Genomic DNA, 18270 nt, shown 5'->3' with positions numbered 1-18270 from the left:
GCCTATGGTGCTGGAGCTTCTGAACTGCCAGGCCCGGAGATGGGAGATGTCGGGGCTCAGCCCTGCCAGGCCCAGAGGTGCTGGGGCTCAGCCTGGCAAGCCCTGCCACAAATTCAGCACTGCCCAGAGAGATTAGGAGGAGACACAACACGTGTGGGTGGGGGTGGGCGTTACACGGAACGAGACAACGCAGGTGGGGGACGCGGTGGAAATAGCAGCTGCGGAGAGGAGGAGGCCCCCAGGCGAGGGGGCGGGCTGTGTAAGGGCGGCTCTAGGACCCCGAGGGCCTTGGCATGCCCCAGTAACGGAGCACGGGGCTGGGCTGTGCGCTTCGGGACTGCCCAGCTCCCGGCGGGTCCCTGGTGCGGAGCCGGGGCGCAGCGCGGACCCCTGATCCCCGGGGGCAGCATGGCCACGGGCGAGGTTCGCGTCCTCCGGCCCTTCAAGCTAATCGCCCTCGTCTGCCTGCTGGTCGCCCTGGCGCTGGACGTGGTGGCCCTATTGAGCCCCGCCTGGGTCACTTCGGAGCGCGGCTCGCTGTCGCTGTGGGAGGCGTGTAAACGGGCCCCGGACGTGTGGCACTGCCTCATCACCTTGAGGACAGGTAGAGCTGGGCCGGCCGGCTGCCCCGATTCGGCGCTGGCTGGGGCGGGGGGCATGTCCGGGGACCGCCTGCATCTCCCTGCCTGGCTGTGAGCCGGGGGAGAGCTGTCCGCGGGGTGAGCCTCGCCCCGGTGTGCAATGGTTATACTGGGGCTGAGGGCGGCGGGGCTGGCTGCTGTGGCCACCTCTAGGCGCTAAAGCCCCGGGAAGGGGAGGGGGCAGGAGGTGCGTCCCCAGAGTAAACTAGCCTGGCTCCGGCTTTGAGACTGGCCTGAAGAGGTAGGGGTGGAGGGGGAGCTGGATTCAGAGATTCGCAGCAGCTGTGTAAACGGGCTTGAGTGGCACTGACAGCGTGTCTGTAAGATGCTGCGCCAGCCTCCTGTGGCACCAGCCAGAGCGAACATGAGCTTCGTTAATCTGCTGGTGGGCTGTACGCTTGTGGGCTACGTCATTCGGAGCTGGAACCGCGTAAACGCCCTGCTTTCAGGAGCCCTCTGGATATAGTCACTGCGAACTGATGGCAGCACCATGAATCCTGGAGTGCGGAGGCATAAAGGGGGCCCAGAGATTGTCCCTGCGCCTTGGGTCCTGCACAGAGGGAGAGCGGGGAATGCATGCGTCACCTGTCAGGGAGAAGAAGCATAGAAGGAGACTGTGGGTGGCTGGGAGAAGGGGATGATGTAAAGGGGGTTGCCTTTGGTGATCATGTGATGCCTGAGGAGACGATGGGGTTCTTGGCAGATAGGCCAGTGTTAGAGGAAGGGGGTAATTAGGGATGGGAGGTTCCGGGGAGGGAGTAGAGTAATTCATGAGAAGGTCAAACCTCTCTCCCCTCAACTTAAAGTTGTAAAAGGCAGTATGGTCTAGTGGATAGAGCACTGGGACTTGGGAGACCTAGGTTCTGTTCCCAGTTCTGTCACTGGCCTGCTGGGTGACCTTAGATAAGTCACTTACTGCTCAGTGCCTCAGTTTCCCCAGCTGCAAAATGGGGATAATGAAGTGCTTTGGGCTCTACTGATTAAGTGAGAAGCCTGAATCCAATTTGAGGGTGGCTCCTTGGCCTGAAGAAGCTGAAGTCAAAGCACCTGGAATCTACTTATTGGCTGTCAAGGTTTTGGGCAATGAAATAATGCATCTTGAGAGTGCAGTGCCCTCTCTGATGGGACTCCCCCACCCAGCGGGGCATATATCTTGGTGGGAGCTTCATCATGGAAAACTCCTGAAGCTGTGCTGGCCATATGCAACTGCACCTAGCGTAGGGCATCCAATGCAGGGGAGAACAGCACATGTACTTTACAAGGAGGTTGCACTGGTAACTCCAGGCCAAATGGGGCTGCCATTGGCTCACTGGAGAAATGTTACTGACTAGTACCAGCAGAGTTTTATTGGGCTCCTGGCCCAGCCCATCCTATAACTTGGCACTGAGGCAGTGCCCTGGGAGAGAAAGTGTAACCCAGCATTTGCCATCTCAGTGTTGAGTAGAATGGATGGTCCATTCAGGAGGATGCATTGTAGCTGTGTAAAAGACCTATGCAAACAGGGGAATTTGTTTCCTCTGAAGAAACTGGAAAACACAAAGTAACAATAGAGAAATATTTTGCAAATCTTTTGGTTACAGTGATCATTAGTCTGTCTTGTAAGTTTCATTAAATTGAAAATGTCCCTTTAAACAGATTGCAGGCCTGGTTCTCCACTGGCTTTTCACCTTTTGTTGTCACTGAGACCTGTGCAATGTGGATGTAAAACACAGAGTGGAAAATTCTGATTTGCTGGCATTTTACATCCATTTTGAAAACCCAGTGGAGTGTCAAGCCCTGCATGTTTATCTGACAAAGAGTAGAATTCACTACAGTGACACTAGCTGGGATAAAATGACAAGGGCTCTCAATCCTCATGCTTCAGGGCAGAAGCTGATCAGATGAAGTCAGGAAGAAACGACCCCTATGGGACAGCAGGTGTATGATGCCTTCTTCTGAAGAATCTGGCACTGGCATGACCAGACAGATTAAATGGACCACACTGATCTTTCATGATAGGAATTCATATGTTGGAGGTGTAAACAGATGTTCACAGCATGAGCCATCTCAATCCAAAGCAAGACAGGATAACAGAGATGAGGTGGCGGCAAACTCCATTCTCTGGTGTCTGCACACCTCTCTGTTTACAGCCATGATAGGTCTTGGTTATCTTGAGGTCTCTAGTTGAATATTTTATGGAGCTGTTACTTCTGGGGGGAGGAAATCAAAACTGGCCTTCAAATGACATGCAGGGATCATTGTCCAGCCGCTAAAAATGTCTCATCTCGGTTTCCTCTGCTCGTTACCCTGATTCTCAGGGGTCCCAGCCTCCTGCAAATGAAGTAAGCATAAATGAGGTCAAGTTGTGGTTGATGGTGCAGGCAGGCAGGGAGCATAGCTGAGGTCTCAATATATGTAGTAATGTGTACTAGTGCATTCTGTCTCAACTTCCTTGTCTCCCAGATCCTCTCCATCAGCACATGGCTCTGCTGGGCCAACCAGCCTGGTTTAAAATAAGTCTCCTGAGCAGGGTTCGGGTCACAGTCAGAGCTCCAGGGGTTTGGAGCCTGGCTTTCTCTTGCTGTATCCAGAGAAGATGGGCTGCATCCCCAAAGCTCCATTGCAAGTTGCCTTGGGAACTCCCTGCTATTCCTGTTGCTGCTCTCCTGCTTCAAATGGCAGGGAGTGAGTGAAAGGGGGAAGATGGCTGCTGCTGAGTGAGTGACTAGGGTGACTCACTTCAGCACAGCTTTGCAGGATGTATTGACACTATGGGCTTGGTACAGAAATCACTGCATGAAATACCCTGGCCTGTGCAGGGCAGGAGGTCAGATTATAATGGTCCTTGCTGGCCTTAAAGTCTAAGAAGGCATCCTTACCTCTGAACAAGCACAGAATTCAGGAGAGTTCATAGTCCTGTAATCTGCCCACACAGGGGGATGTCGGCTCCAATCTAGGTGCTTGTATATGAGCTCTTTTCCCCTTCTTGTGGAGAGCAAACCAGGCTATTAACTTTCTCTTCCTTTATGATCTTGGGTGAAGATGATCAGCTGCTTAGATGTATTTACAGCTTCATAGTGAAGTTCTAGTTTTGCTCTCTAACATGAACAGCTGGGCTGTATAAGGGAGGGAGAATGGCAGGGGAGGGGGAAGCTTCTGTGTTCCCCACGCTGGGGTCTGTTTTCTTGGAGAGGGGAAACAATCGGACAGGAATTGTGGCACTGAAGCAATGAAAGGGGGAAGCAGAAGGGGAGCTCACACTGTAACCTCTTTTCTTTTGCTCTTTGTCAGCAGCAACTCAGCCAGGAAAATTGGGGAGGGGCTGAAATGGAGAAGGGGGTTGGGGGAAAGTGTGTTCATTTGTTTCTTTCGGGGAAGGAGGCTGTACTATCAAAGAGAGGGGGGAGCAGATGTGCGCCATTCATTATGCTACCTCCTCTCTTCCAAGCTTACCCCTGAGATTTATACCAAGCCCTTCAGCTGACTGTCTGCCTCAGTCTCCCACAAAGCAACTGGGCAGCTGCTGCTCCTCCCAGACAGGACAGCAGTGGGTGTGAACAGGTGACTTTATGGGTCTGACTCCAAACCATGTCAGAGCCTGGGAATTGAGTAAATTCTCTGGGGCTGCCCACTGGTACTTCATTCAGCTGTGTTCATTCAACTAGTGCTCGGCCATCTGGATTTTCTGGGCAGCAGTAGCTGGCCCATATTCACAGTCCTTTCTCTCCACTTATTTGCTCTTGTGGGTTGAATTCAGACTCTTAACAATACAGAAGTTTCACTGTATTAAGGCTCATTCTCTTTTCATGGACTTGCTTGACTTTCATGTCTAGAGCACTGTAGAGTTTAAGGCCAGATGAGAGCATTAGATCTAGTCTGACCTGTACAGCACAGGCCATTAAACTCCACCAGTTACCTTTTTATTAAACCTATTAACTTGTCTTTCTGGAAGATGCTTTAGCCAAACACATCAGTCTGGATTTGAAAACTCCAAGACATGGAGCATCCACCAGTAGTTCCCTTGGGAGGTTGTTCCCAAAGTTAATTACCTTCACTGTTAAAAACTTGTGCCTTCATTTTAATTTGAATTTGTCTGGCGTCAGCTTCCAGCCATGGGTTCTTGTTCTGTCTTTGGGAGATGACAGTGCCAGTAGGACCCAGCGTCTTCTCTTCCTGAAGGTACTTAGGCTGTAATCAAGTCAATCTCAATTTCATCCTTCATAATCATAACATGAACAGAGTGAGCTCAGTCCTTCATTGTAAGCCATGTTCACTTTTGTGGCTCTCTGCATCCTCCTCCAGTTTTTCAACATCATCTAGTAAAGTCTCCTGAATTTCAGACAGGCCCTCCTATAAAGGCTTTAGAGCTGGGGTAGGAGTTGGTACTTTCTAGAAGGTAGACCTCCCTCTGATTCTGTTCAGAACAGGTGCTCTAATGGCTGCTCAGATCCTGGGAGATTGTTTTCTGAGTGAGACTTGAAGCTGAGGTGCTGAAGCACCTTGTGGCTATTAAAGATCCCATCACAGTTCTTGTAAGAGCAGGGGAATGAACCCCAGTGTTCTGGACAAATTCCAGTTTAGGTAACTGCACTGTCTGCCGAAAAACTGCAGAGGGAATTTAATTGGCTATAAAGTTCACTTCCTGTCCTAAACAAAGTAATGCCACTCAGCTTCTCCACCTGAGGTGGCTGCATTTCAGTTTGGGGTGAAGCAATCCTTTATTCTTATAGCTTGTAAAGTGCTTGGGGATCTTTCAAGCCATTAGAGAAATGCACAGTACTGGCTTTTATCTGGGAGTTATGGACAGCTGAAAACTGCAGCCGACTCTCCTAAAGGTGGAACTGTTAGGGTTGGTTGTGCCAGGGAGTACACTGGGAATGGATTTCAGCTGGTGGCTGACTCACTGCTCCCTTAATTGACTTGGCTGCTCTGGAGATGGGACAGTTTGGTCCGCTGGCCAATAAAGCTGGATCCAAACATTCTTTGGACCTCTCCCTCTATGAAACACAAGCTGAGAATTTGGAAGATGTCAGATTCAAAGCAGAAGCAAGTTGTTTGATGGACTCTTAAACAATAGCAGAGAAGCAGTTGGCTGCCCTTGTGGCTGAACTATCAGACTGCTGCAAATGTCAGAGGTGTCTGAGATCTTGAGTGTTGCCCAACTCCTGAATGCAGGTCTGTGAATAGCCTCCCTGTGACACTGTATGGAATCTGGGAGACACTTTATGATGTTGTTGATACCAGTATTATAAAATTGCAAGGAATCTGACCAGATATGCCATCTAAGGTATCTGTGAAAATGTTATGATTTGCCTAGTATGATTATCTTGTTTATAAGTTTGTATCACCTTTGTATTGTGAGTTATTGATATGTATGGTATATCTGTATTTCAACACTTGTGCTGTGATTCTGGGTGACACCCCCAGACAGCTTGGCATCAGCACTGCCTTGCCTGCTTTTGATGGCCCATCAAGGGACATCGGCTATACATTGAACCCATTGAAAAAAGCCAGGGACTACACCTGATGATTCAGCAAGACATGTAGGGGCATGTTGGGGGGAGGACTAGCTCAGTGGTTTGAGCATTGGCCTGCTAAACACAGGGTTGGGAGTTCAATCCTTGAGGGGGCCATTTAAGGAACTGGGGTAAAAATCTGCATGGGGATTGGTCCCCACATTCTAGTTGGAATCTTTTGTTCTCAGTGGTGGCAGATGACAGAACAAGGAGCAATGGTCTCAAGTTGCGGTGGGGGAGGTCCAGGTTGGATATCAGGAAAAACTATTTCACTAGGAGGGTGGTGAAACACTGGAATGCGTTACCTAGGGAGGTGGTGGAGTCTCCTTCCTTGGAGGTTTTTAAGGCCCGGCTTGACAAAGCCCTGGCTGGGATGATTTAGCTGGGAATTGGTCCTGCTTTGAGCAGGGGGTTGGACTAGATGACCTCTTGAGGTCCCTTCCAACTCTGATATTCTATGATTCTATGATTCTATGTCTATGGACAGAACTCTAAGGCTTTTCCATGCCATGTGCTGTGAAGCTTGTGTTTGGGACATAAGAACCTAAGAATGGCCATATTGGGTCAGACCAAAGGTTCATCTAGCCCAATATCCTGTCTTCCGACAGTGGTCAATGCCAGGTGCCCCAGAAGACAAAGGAAGTACAAGGCACATGGCAAAAGGTATGAAAGACAGCTGCCTCTTCTCCATTTTGTCTTCATTCCTGCTTCTTATATCTTGACTTTAGTAAAGCTTTTGATACTGTCTTGCATGACCTTCTCATAAACAAACTAGGGAAATGCAACCTAGATGGAGGGATAGCTCAGTGGTTTGAGCACTGGCCTGTTAAACTCAGGGTTGTGAGCTCAATCCTTGAGGGTGCCATTTAGGGAGTGGGGGCAAAAATCTGTCTGGGGATTGGTCCTGCTTTGAGCAGGGGGTTGGACTAGATGACCTCCTGAGGTCCCTTCCAACTCTGATATCACTGATCTACAATTTTTGAGAAGTCGTCTGCTTCAGAGATAAAATGTGCTATTTATTATGTATTTTGATGTGCTGAATTCAAATATGACAATTAAAACAACTGATTGGCTACTGTTTCTAAGATATTTAAGTTTTTACATTTTATGTCTATGTATATTGTGTAGATAGCAGAGTTTTAATCATAAACTGTAAACCTAGGTCTTTTCATGTGTTTATGGTTGCTTTACATGATGATATTTCACCTGTCCTGTTTATGTAACACTTTAAAAATCAGCAAAAGGGTTATATAAATAAAATTTATTATGACACAAAAGGTAAAAAACTATTATATACATAGTTTAGTCCTATTCAGTGTCTACTCAGCACTTCTTGGCTTGTCTCTTGTATTCATTAAATGGAGCATCTCTTGTCACTGTCCAGCAATAGTCTGCAAGCATTGATGGGCTCCATTTGCCCTGATAGCGTTTCTCCATTGTTGCAATGTCCTGGTGAAATTGCTCGCCGTGCTCGTCGCTCACTGCTCCACAGTTCGGTGGAAAAAAATCTAGATGAGAGTGCAAATAATGTATCTTTAGTGACATGTTGCAACCAAGGCTTTTGAATGCCTTGAGGAGATTTTCCACCGACAACTTGTAGTTGTCTGCCTTGTTTCCGAGAAAATTTATTGCCACTAACTGGAAGGCTTTCCATGCCATCTTTTCCTTGCCACGCAGTGCATGGTCAAATGCATCATCTCGAAGAAGATGGACCAACAAAGACACCTTCCTTTATCTTAGTTTCACTTAACCTTGGAAATTTTCCACAGAGGTACTTGAAAGCTGCTTGTGTTTTGTCAATGGCCTTGACAAAGTTCTTCGTCAGACCCAGCTTGATGTGTAAGGGTGGTAACAAAATCTTCCTTGATTCAACAAGTGGTGGATGCTGAACACTTTTCCTCCCAGGCTCCAATGACTGTCGGAGTGGCCAATCTTTCTTGCTGTAGTGAGAATCTCTTGCACAACTATCCCATTCGCAGAGAAAACAGCAGTACTTTGTGTATCCAGTCTGTAGACCAAGCAAGACAGCAACAACCTTCAAATCGCCAAAAAGCTGCCACTGATGTTGGTCATAGTTTATGCACCTCAAAAGTTGCTTCATGTTGTCATAGGTTTCCTTCATATGGACTGCATGACCAACTGGAATTGATGGCAAAACATTGCCATTATGTAGTAAAACAGCTTTAAGACTCGTCTTCGATGAATCAATGAACAGTCTCCACTCATCTGGATCGTGAACGATGTTGAGGGCTGCCATCACACCATCGATGTTGTTGCAGGCTACAAGATCACCTTCCATGAAGAAGAATGGGACAAGATCCTTTTGACGGTCACGGAACATGGAAACCCTAACATCACCTGCCAGGAGATTCCACTGCTGTAGTCTGGAGCCCAACAGCTCTGCCTTACTCTTGGGTAGTTCCAAATCCCTGACAAGGTCATTCAGTTCACCTTGGGTTATGAGGTGTGGTTCAGAGGAGGAGGATGGGAGAAAATGTGGGTCCTGTGACACTGATGGTTCAGGACCAGAAGTTTCATCCTCTTCCTCGTCTGACTCAAGTGAGAATGATTCTGGTGCATCAGGAACCAGCAGTCCTTCTCCGTGGGGTACTGGGCATATAGCTGATGGAATGTTTGGGTAATGCACAGTCCATTTTTCTTCTTTGACACACCTTTCCCAACTGAAGGCACCATGCAGAAGTAACAATTGCTGGTATGATCTGTTGGCTCTCTCCAAATCATTGGCACTGCAAAAGGCATAGATTTCCTTTTCCTGTTCAACCACTGGCGAAGATTTGTTGCACAAGTGTTGCAGCATATGTGTGGGGCCCACCTCTTGTCCTGAGCTCCAATTTTGCAGCCAAAATAAAGGTGATAGGCTTTCTTAACCATAGTGGTTATACTGCACTTTTGTGATGCAAAAGTCACTTCACCACAAACATAACAGAAGTTATCTGCGCTGTTCACACAAGTATGAGGCATCTCTGCTCACTTTGGCTAAACAGAAATGTGTCCCTTTGCAAAATCAAACACTGACACATAAGAGAGCACGACACTGTATGATTTCTAGAGCTGATATAGGGCAATTTGTTCAGCAGAGTGATGTAAGCTTTGTTATGATTGCATCATCCATGACTTCTAGGAATAACATGATGCAATTCATATCATATATGACACAATACCAACTTCAGATTGCATCATTCATTGTTTTGCCTAAAAAGCAAGTTCTGTCCAAACCCAGTCATAGATTTATTCATAGATCCAGTCAAAGATGTATTTTAGTAATTTCTGATTTAAATTGAGATCCCTTCCCTTTATAACTTTATAACTCACTTATCCTCTGCCATTCCCAAGTCAAGGGTCGTATATACGGACCCAATAGCATATCTTGAAAACTAGAGCCAATCAACAATTTTAAGCATCATTTTCATTCTCAGTGACCCAGAATTAGAAAAGTTTGACTACAGTTATTTCAGAAGCATTCTGGCTGTAGAGCAGTGGTAAGGTGGTTGGAAAACTGTTCCCAGAGAGTAGTTATCAGTGGTTCACAATCATGCTGGAAGGGCATATTGAGTGAGGTCCTTCAGGGATCAGGATCAGGGTCTGGTTCTGTTCAATATCTTCATCAATGATTTAGATAATGGCAGAGAGTACACTTATAAAGTTTGCAGATGATACCAAACTGGGAGGGGTTGCAAGTACTTTGGAAGATAGGATTAAAATTCAAAATAATCTGGACAAACTGGAGAAATGGTCTGTAGTGATGAAATACAATAAGGACAAATGCAAAGTACTCCATTTAGGAAGGTACAATGAGTTACACACATACAAAATGGGAAATGACTGCCTAGGAAGAAGTACTGAGGAAAGGGATCTGGGGGTCATAGTGGACCACAAGCTAAATATGAGTCAACCGTGTAAGGATGTTGGGAAAAAAAGCGAACATCATTCTGGGATGTATTAGCAGGAGTGCTGTAACTAAGGGTATGTCTACACTACGAAATTAGGTTGATTTTATAGAAGTCAATTTTTTAGAAATTGATTTTATACAGTCAATTGCGTGTGTCCCCACTAAGCGCATTAAGTCGGCGGAGTGCGTCCACAGTACCAAGGCTAGTGTCGATTTTAGGAGCATTGCACTGCGGGTAGCTATCCCACAGTTCCCGCAGTCTCTGCCGCCCATTGGAATTCTGGGTTGAGTTCCCAGTGCCTGATGGGGCAAAACCATTGTCACGGGTGGTTCTGGGTACATGTCATCAGGCCTCCCTTCTTCCCTCCCTCCATGAAAGCTGGGCAGGCTCAGGGAAACAGAGAGGACCTTTAGCCTGATACCTGCCAGACTGCCGGCCCTGAGTAGAAGGGTCCAGAGGGTGCAATGGGGTCAGAGGGGAAGTGACCCAGGGAAGGCTGAAGGCAAGAGGAGAGAAGGAGGGCCAAGAGGCGCCGTTAGAGGGTCCCTGGGTCGGGACCCAGACTAGCGGGAGGGCCTGGGTACCCCCCTTTCCTCCTTGTCCTGCACCGGGCCATGGAGCAGTGGCCGAGTCAGGCTGCAACCTGCCCCCTGACGTAAGAGGGGCTAGACTTGGGGGTTGTGGCAGGACGCTGAGGCCAGTGCAAAGACTCCTGCTAACCCCACCCCCCGGAAGGGGGTGTGGATGGACTAAGGAGCACTGCCGGAGGGCAGTAGTTCGGAAGAGGACTCCGCAAGCCGGAGAGCGACGCGGGTCCACATGCCAACCGAGGGCAAGACAATGGACGGGACACCACCAGGAGGGGGCACTCCACTGGACAGAGCTAATTCCTGAGACAACCAGTAGGAGGCGCCAGGGGGTGAGTCCCAACCCCGTCACAGGGACCCAACCTATCCCTTAATGCCATGGCTCATGAAGCAGTACACAGGCACCCTGGACAGTAGTCAGGAGCTGTTCAACTATAGGCTGAGCAAGTGCAGAATGGTGGTAGAATGTGCATTTGGACGTTTAAAAGTGCGCTGGCACAGTTTACTGACTCGGTTAGACTTCAGCGAAACCAATATTCCTATTGTTATTACTGCTTGCTGTGTGCTCCACAATATCTGTGAGAGTAAGAGGGAGACGTTTATGGCGGGGTGGGAGGTTGAGGCAAATTGCCTGGCTGCTGATTACGTGCAGCCAGACACCAGGGCGGTTAGAGGAGCACAGCAGGGCGCGCTGCGCATCAGAGAAGCTTTGAAAACCAGTTTCATCACTGGCCAGGCTACGGTGTGAAAGTTCTGTTTGTTCTCCTTGATGAAGACCCGCCCCCTTGGTTCACTCTACTTCCCTGTAAGCCAACCGCCCTCCCCTCCCCCCTTTGATCTCCGCTTGCAGAGGCAATAAAGTCATTGTTGTTTCAGATTCATGGATTCTTTATTAATTTGTCACACAAATGGGGGGATAACTGCCAAGGTAACCCGGGAGGGGTGGGGGAGGAGGGAAGCACTGGGTGGGGTGGCGGAGGAGGGAAGGACAAGGCCATACTGCATTTCAAAACTTATTGAATGCCAGCTTTCTGTTGCTTGGGCAGTCCTCTGGGGTGGAGTGGTTGGGTGGCTGGAGGCCCCCCACCGCATTCTTGGGCGTCTGGGTGAGGAGGCTATGGAGCTTGGGGAAGAGGGTGGTTGGTTTCACAGGGGCTGCAGCGGCGGTCTGTGCTCCTGCTGCCTTTCCTGCACCTCAACAGTACACTGGAGAATATCAGTTTGATTCTCCAGTAGCCTAAGCATTGCTTCCTGCCTCCTCTCATCACACTGACGCCACTGATCATCTTGATCCCGCCATCTCTTCTCTTGCTCCCACCACCTGTCCTCACATTCATTTTGTGATTTCCTGCACTCTGACAGTGTCTGCCTCCAGGCATTCTGCTGGGCTCCTTCAATGTGGGAGGACTGCATGAGCTCAGAAAACATTTCATCGCGAATGCGTTTTTTTTTTTGCCTTCTAATCTTCGCTAGCCTCTGGGACGGCGATGATATGGGGTTGCACTGAAACAGTTGCAGCTGCGGGAGGGAAAAAAGGGAGAGTAGTATTTAAAAAGACACATTTTAGAGAACAATGGGTAGACTCTTTCACAGTGAACCAAGCTGTTAACATTACATAGCATGTGTGCTTTCTTTACAAGGTCGCATTTTGCCTCTTATATTGAGGGCCTGCCAGTTTGGTGTGAGAGATCACACACACAGGGCCGGCGGGCAACAGAATTAAGCTTGCAGGCAAACATGGTAAGCCAGTCTTTTGGCTTCTTTAACCTTCATAACATGTGGGGATGGTTTCAAACAGTAGCACCCTCATTTCCTATACCAAGCACCCATTGGGTTGGCCATTTAAAATGGGTTGGCCATTTAAAAGGAGGGGCTGCAGTTTTCGGGTTAACGTGCAGCATAAACCCAACTAACCCCCCCCCCCCCACACACACACACACATTCAATTCTCTGGGATGATTGCTTCACTCCTCCCTGCATTGCGTGGCTAACAGCGGGGATGATTTCTGTTCAGCCACAGACAAACAGCCCAGCAGGAACGGCCACCTCTGAATGTCCCCTTAATAAAATTCCCCTATTTCAACCAGGTGACCCTGGGAGTACATCCAGGAGAGCTTCACTGAGATGTCCCTGGAGGATTTCCGTTCCATCCCCATACACATTAACAGACTTTTCCAGTAGCTGTACTGGCCACCAATACATCCCAAGTCTTCAGGGCAAATTAATAATTAAACATGCTTGCTTTTAAACCATGTATTATATTTACAAAGGTACACTCACCAGAGGTCCCTTCTCCGCCTTCAAGGCCAGGAGCCCACCTTGGGTGGGTTGGGAGGGTTCCCTATCCAGGGTGAAAAACAGTTCCTGGCTGTCGGGGAAAACGGTTTCTTCAACCTCCTCCTCCTCCTCCTCATCCCCAAAATTCACATCCCTGTTGCGTGAGAATCCATTGACGGAGTCCACACACAGGGGTGGGGTAGTTGTAGAATGGTATGCAGCTCATCATAGAAGCGGCATGTCTGGGGCTCTGACCCGGAACGGCCGTTTGCCTCTTTGGCTTTTTGGTAGGCTTGCCTGAACTCCTTAACTTCACACGGCACTGCTGCGGGTCCCTGTTATAACCTCTGTCCTTCATGCCCTTAGAGATTTTTTCAAATATTCTGGCATGTCGTCTTTTGGAATGGAGTTCGGATAGCACGGTTTTGTCTCCCCATATAGCGATCAGATCCAGTACCTCCCGTTCAGTCCATGCTGGAGCTCTTTTGCAATTCTGGGACTCCATGGTCACCTATGCTGATGAGCTCTGCATGGTCACCTGTGCTGATCAGCTTGCTATGCTGGCCAAACAGGAAATGAAATTCAAAAGTTCGCGGGCCTTTTCCTGTCTACCTGGCAAGTGCATCTGAGTTGAGAGTGCTGTCCAGAGCTGTCACAATGGAGCACTCTGGGATAGTTCCCGGAGGCCAATACCATCAAATTGCATTCACACTACCCCAAATTCGACCCAGCATGGTCGATTTCAGTGCTAATTCCCTCGTCGGGGAGGAGTACAGAAATCAATTTTAAGAGCCCTTTAAGTCAACAAAAATGGCTTCATCGTGTGGACGGGTGCAGGGTTAAATCGATCTAACACTGCTAAATTCGACCTAAACTCGTAGTGTAGACCAGGGCTAAGACATGAGAAAAGTATCAGGGGGTAGCCGTGTTAGTCTGTATCCACAAAAACAACAAGGAGTCTGGTGGCATCTTAAAGACTAACAGATTTATTTGGGCATAAACTTTCATGGGTAAAAAACCTCATGAAGAAGTGAGGTTTTTTATCCACAAAAGCTTATGCCCAAATAAATCTGTTAGTCTTTAAGGTGCCACCGGACTCCTTGTTGTTTTTAAGACATGAGAAGTAATTCTTCTGCTCTACTCCACGCTGATTAGGCCTCAACTGGAGTATTGTGTCCAGTTTTGGGCGCCACATTTCAGAAAAGATGTGGACAAATTGGAGAAAGTCCAGGGAAGAGTAACAAAAATGATTAAAGGTCTAGAAAACATGATCCATGAGGGAAGATTGAAAAAATTGGGTTTGTTTAGTCTGGAGAAGAGAAGATTGAGAGGGGACATGATAACAGTTTTCAAGTACGTAAAAGGTTGTTACAAGGAGGAGGGAGAAAAATTGTTCTTAACCTCTGAGGATAGGACAAGAAGCAATGGGCTTAAATTGCAGCAAGGGAGGTTTAGGTTGTCAGGGTGGTTAAGCACTGGAATAAATTGCCTAGGGAGGTTGTGGAATCTCCATCATTGGAGATTTTTAAGAGCAGGTTAGATAAACACCTGTCAGGGATGGTCTAGATAATACTTAGTCCTGCCATGAGTGCAGGGGACTGAACTAGATGACCTCTTGAGGTTCCTTCCAGTTCTATGACTCTATGATTCTTACCTTTGGAGTAACTTTTCTATAAATGAAGCTCTGAAAAAAAGGACTGAATGACCCATCCAAGCTGTGGATGTGTTCCAGAGGGACTTTCAAGACAGCAAACTCACCAATACGGCTAAGAACCTGATATATGGATTTTGAAGTCTCTGTATGTTTTTAATTGCTTTACCATTTAATAACTCTCTTCTTGTTCTTTCTTTATAATAAACCTTTAGTTTTAGACACTAAAGGACTTGCTATCAGCCTGGTATTTTGGGTAAGTTACAACCTAATATTGACCTGGCAATGTGCCTGGCCCTTGGGGAACATGTCTTATAGTGAGCAGAGTTTTTAAACAACTTCTCACTGTATTGGACCTAGGTGCTGATTGGGAGCCAGAGAACTGGAATGGAATAAGGAGGCTGTTTTTGTGATTTCTTTTTTTAGCTGCTTGATAACCAGTGTGGGGGATCGGGAGCAGTTTATGACTGGGGGGGTGAGTCTAACTTCAGTGTTAACCACCAGTTTTGGGAGAATCTGCTCTCCTTTTTGCATCCTGCCTTGACCTTGGCATTTTCAGTGAGGGGCAGGGCCGGCTTTAAGCCAATTCCACCAATTCCCCCGAATCGGGCCCCGCGCCTAAGAGGGCCCTGCGCCCAGTGGCAGGGCTGCCGGGGTGGGGGCAAGTGGCCGAGAATCCCTTCCCTGGCTAGAGGCTCCTTTTTAATTTTTACTCAGCCGGCTGCGCTCTGGGTCTTCGGCAGCACTTCAGCGGCGGGTCCTTCACTCGCTCTGGGTCTTCGGCAGCACTTCGGCAGCAGGTCCTTCAGTGCCACCAAAGACCCGGAGTGAGTGAAGGACAAACTGCCAAAGACTATGAGTGCCGCCCGGTGAGTACAAGCCCCACATGTTTTTTTACGTGTTTTTTTTTTCAGTCATCCCTGCCGGAGCCCCGTCAAAACTGTTCGAATCGGGCCCCGCACTTCCTAAAGCCGGCTCTGAGGGCTACCCCAGGCGGCACACCAAGTCACACCCCCGCCCAAAGTTTTATTGATGGAACTACAAACCCCAGCATGCAGACTCCACTCCTTCATTGCTGAGCTGTTTCCCTCCAGTTTCACTCCTGCGGTGACCCCCATAGTTCTCCTCTACTACACTCCAGATGTGCTCAGACTGAAACCCTCTCCCCTCACACAGCTCTCACTCCAGCTAAAACCCACTCCTACACCTGCCTCCAGCAGGTCTTACACTCGGGGAATGAGTCTCTTCTATTCAATATTGCAGGGGTGGCCAAACTTACAAATAGGGTGACCAGACGTCCCGATTTTATCGGGACTGTCCTGATATTTCCTTGTTTGTCCCGCGTCCCGACCGATGTGTGGTCGGGACACTGGACAAACAAGGAAATGCTCCAGAGCCCAGAAGTGCTTGCGCCCCCCCGCCCCGACTCCGCCCCCTCCTCCCCCGATTGGCTCCCTCCCCGAATCCCCGTCTCTTCCCCAGGCTCATCATTCCTCCTCCCTCCACAAGCGCTGGAGGGTGGCCCAGGAGACTCAGAGGAAGCGCGGGGCCGGGGTGAGTGAGAGTCCGGTCTGGCCCCGAGCAGGCAGGACTCAGTCAGGTGGTAGGGAGAGTAGGGGGCGGCCCGTGGGGCCAGGCGGCGGCTGTTCTCCCCGCCTGGGCAGTGGGACTCGGGAACAGCCGCTGCTGCAACTCCCACTGCTGCGGGGGGAGGAAGCGGCCAAGCACATGGCTGCGACTCTGGCGCCCGGGCCCGGGCCTGCTGCGGGGACCCAGCAGCGCGCACGCTGTGCCCAGCCCCTGGCCAGTTGCGTCTGGGCTGCTGCCCAGCTGGTGCAATCCCGCGGGCGGCCCCGGGGCGGAGGCATCAGCAGCCCCGTTTATTCCCCTGCGGGACCTGAGCAGGACAGGGGGGCTGGGGCCTGCTGCCCCCACTCCGGGGCCACCGCGGGATAGCACCAGCTGGGCAGCAGCCCAGAGGCGACTGGCCAGGGGCTGGGCTGTGCGCAGTGTGCGTGTTGCTGGGTCCCCGCAGCAGGCCCGGGCGCCAGAGCCGCAGCCGCTGAGCTTGGCCATCAGCCGCTTCCTCCCCCCGCGGCAGTGGGAGCTGCAGCAGCGGCTGCTCCCGAGTCCCACTGCCAAGGGGGGGAGAACAGCTGCCGCCTGGCCCCGCAGGCTGCCCCTCTACTCTCCCTACCGCCCGACTGAGTTCTGCCTGCTCGGGGCCAGGCCGGACTCTCATTCACCCTGGCCCCGCGCTTCCCCTGTGTCTCCCGGGCCTCCCTCCAGCGCTTGTGGAGGAAGGGTGTTTTTTTTTTTTTCCCCGCCCCCCCGTCACGCCCCCCCCCCCTGCGTCCCTCTCTCCCGCCCCCCTCCCGCGTCCCGATATTTGACTTGGGTGATCTGGTCACCCTACTTACAAACCTTCTGAGCCGGATACAACAATCTTCAGATGTTTGTGTAGTCGTCTTCCAAGGCACTCCTCTTTTCCATCCCTGACAGGACTGACTGTTTTTCTTGCGCATGACACTTATTGTACAGCTGCCCATCCCATCTCACATCTGGGCCTCATTAAATGGAGCCAAAATTGCTGCATCCATCCTGGATCTCCTATTCCACCAATCTCTTTGGGCTCCCTGATATTCATGTCAGAACTGGCTCAATAGGCCCCTCTGGAAACCCAGAACTGGTTTCCCTGGTGATATTCCATAGGACCTCTGGTTTCCCTCTTTCCAGATGGTCTGTGTGGCTCAGACTTTGCAGAGTCCCCTTCAGGCTGCTGGCCTCCCTCCGTCTCGGTCTGTGGTGAATCCCTCAGATTTATTTTTCTTGCTGCTCTCCTTCCAGACCAGTGAACCTGTCCTGACATGGGGTGACTTAACTGCCATCCACAAGGAGGCCTAGGAGTGTCAGATTCTTTGAGAGGCTACCCCTTTGAGCTATTCCCTTACCTGAGACACAGTAGGTCCTATGCAGCAGGGGAGTTCGTCCCACCCTGCCAACTAAGTTGCAGCTGTGCCTATTCCCTACTCGTCTCTGGCATGAGACACAGGTCTCGTGCTTCGACCTCTATAGATATGTCTTCACTGCAGACTCAAGTGATAGGCACCTGGATCTGAATATCCAGCTTAGCCTAGCTCAGGTATGAGCAGCCACCCTGTAAAGCCATGCCAGAATTAGTGTCCTCACTGGTGCCCTCCTCAGGTGTTGCTAGGACTTCCAAGGCTGAGTCAGGGCTGCCGGGGGGGCGGGGAGGGAGGCAGGTGGGGCAATTTGCCCCAGGCCCCGCAGGAGCCCCCACAAGAGTTTTTCGGGGCCCCTGGAGCGGGGTCCTTCACTCGCTCCGGGGGCCCCGGAAAACTCTCCTGGGGCCCAGGCCCCCGGAGCTTCTTCCGCTCCGGGTCTTCGGCAGCAGTTCGGTTGCGGGTCCTGGAGTGGAAGGACCCCCCGCCAAAGTGCCGGGTCTTCGGCGGCAATTCGGCAGCGGGTAGAGTTACCATACGTCCTCTTTTTCCCGGACATGTCCGGCTTTTTGGCACTCAAACCCCCGTCCGGGGGGAATTGCCAAAAAGCCGAATATGTCTGGGAAAATACCGGCCAGGCACTTCCCCTCCCGTGGCGGCTCTGCTCCTCCCCTGACTCTTCGGCTCTGTTTAAGAGCCGAGCTGCCCGAGCGCTATGGGCTTCAGGCAGCCCCCTTGCCTCCAG

The 18270-nt window shown here is 50.1% G+C and overlaps 1 protein-coding gene across 1 annotated transcript in view; it reads left to right on the top strand.

The window, feature by feature from the left end:
* Positions 1–311: 311 nt before the first annotated feature.
* LOC117883414 (transmembrane protein 47-like) overlaps positions 312–18270 on the top strand; it is a 31138-nt gene continuing 13179 nt past the window's right edge. Inside the window, exon 1 of the mRNA XM_034782694.1 lies at positions 312–604. Coding sequence (XP_034638585.1) covers positions 409–604 — 196 coding nt within the window. The 5' untranslated portion in view covers positions 312–408. The remainder of the gene's footprint in view (positions 605–18270) is intronic.

This window comes from Trachemys scripta, chromosome 9 (genome assembly GCF_013100865.1).
Source record: "Trachemys scripta elegans isolate TJP31775 chromosome 9, CAS_Tse_1.0, whole genome shotgun sequence".
Lineage (NCBI taxonomy): Eukaryota > Metazoa > Chordata > Testudines > Emydidae > Trachemys > Trachemys scripta.
The sequence above is the reverse complement of the archived record's forward strand: the minus strand, read 5'-3'. Positions and strand labels throughout refer to the sequence as shown.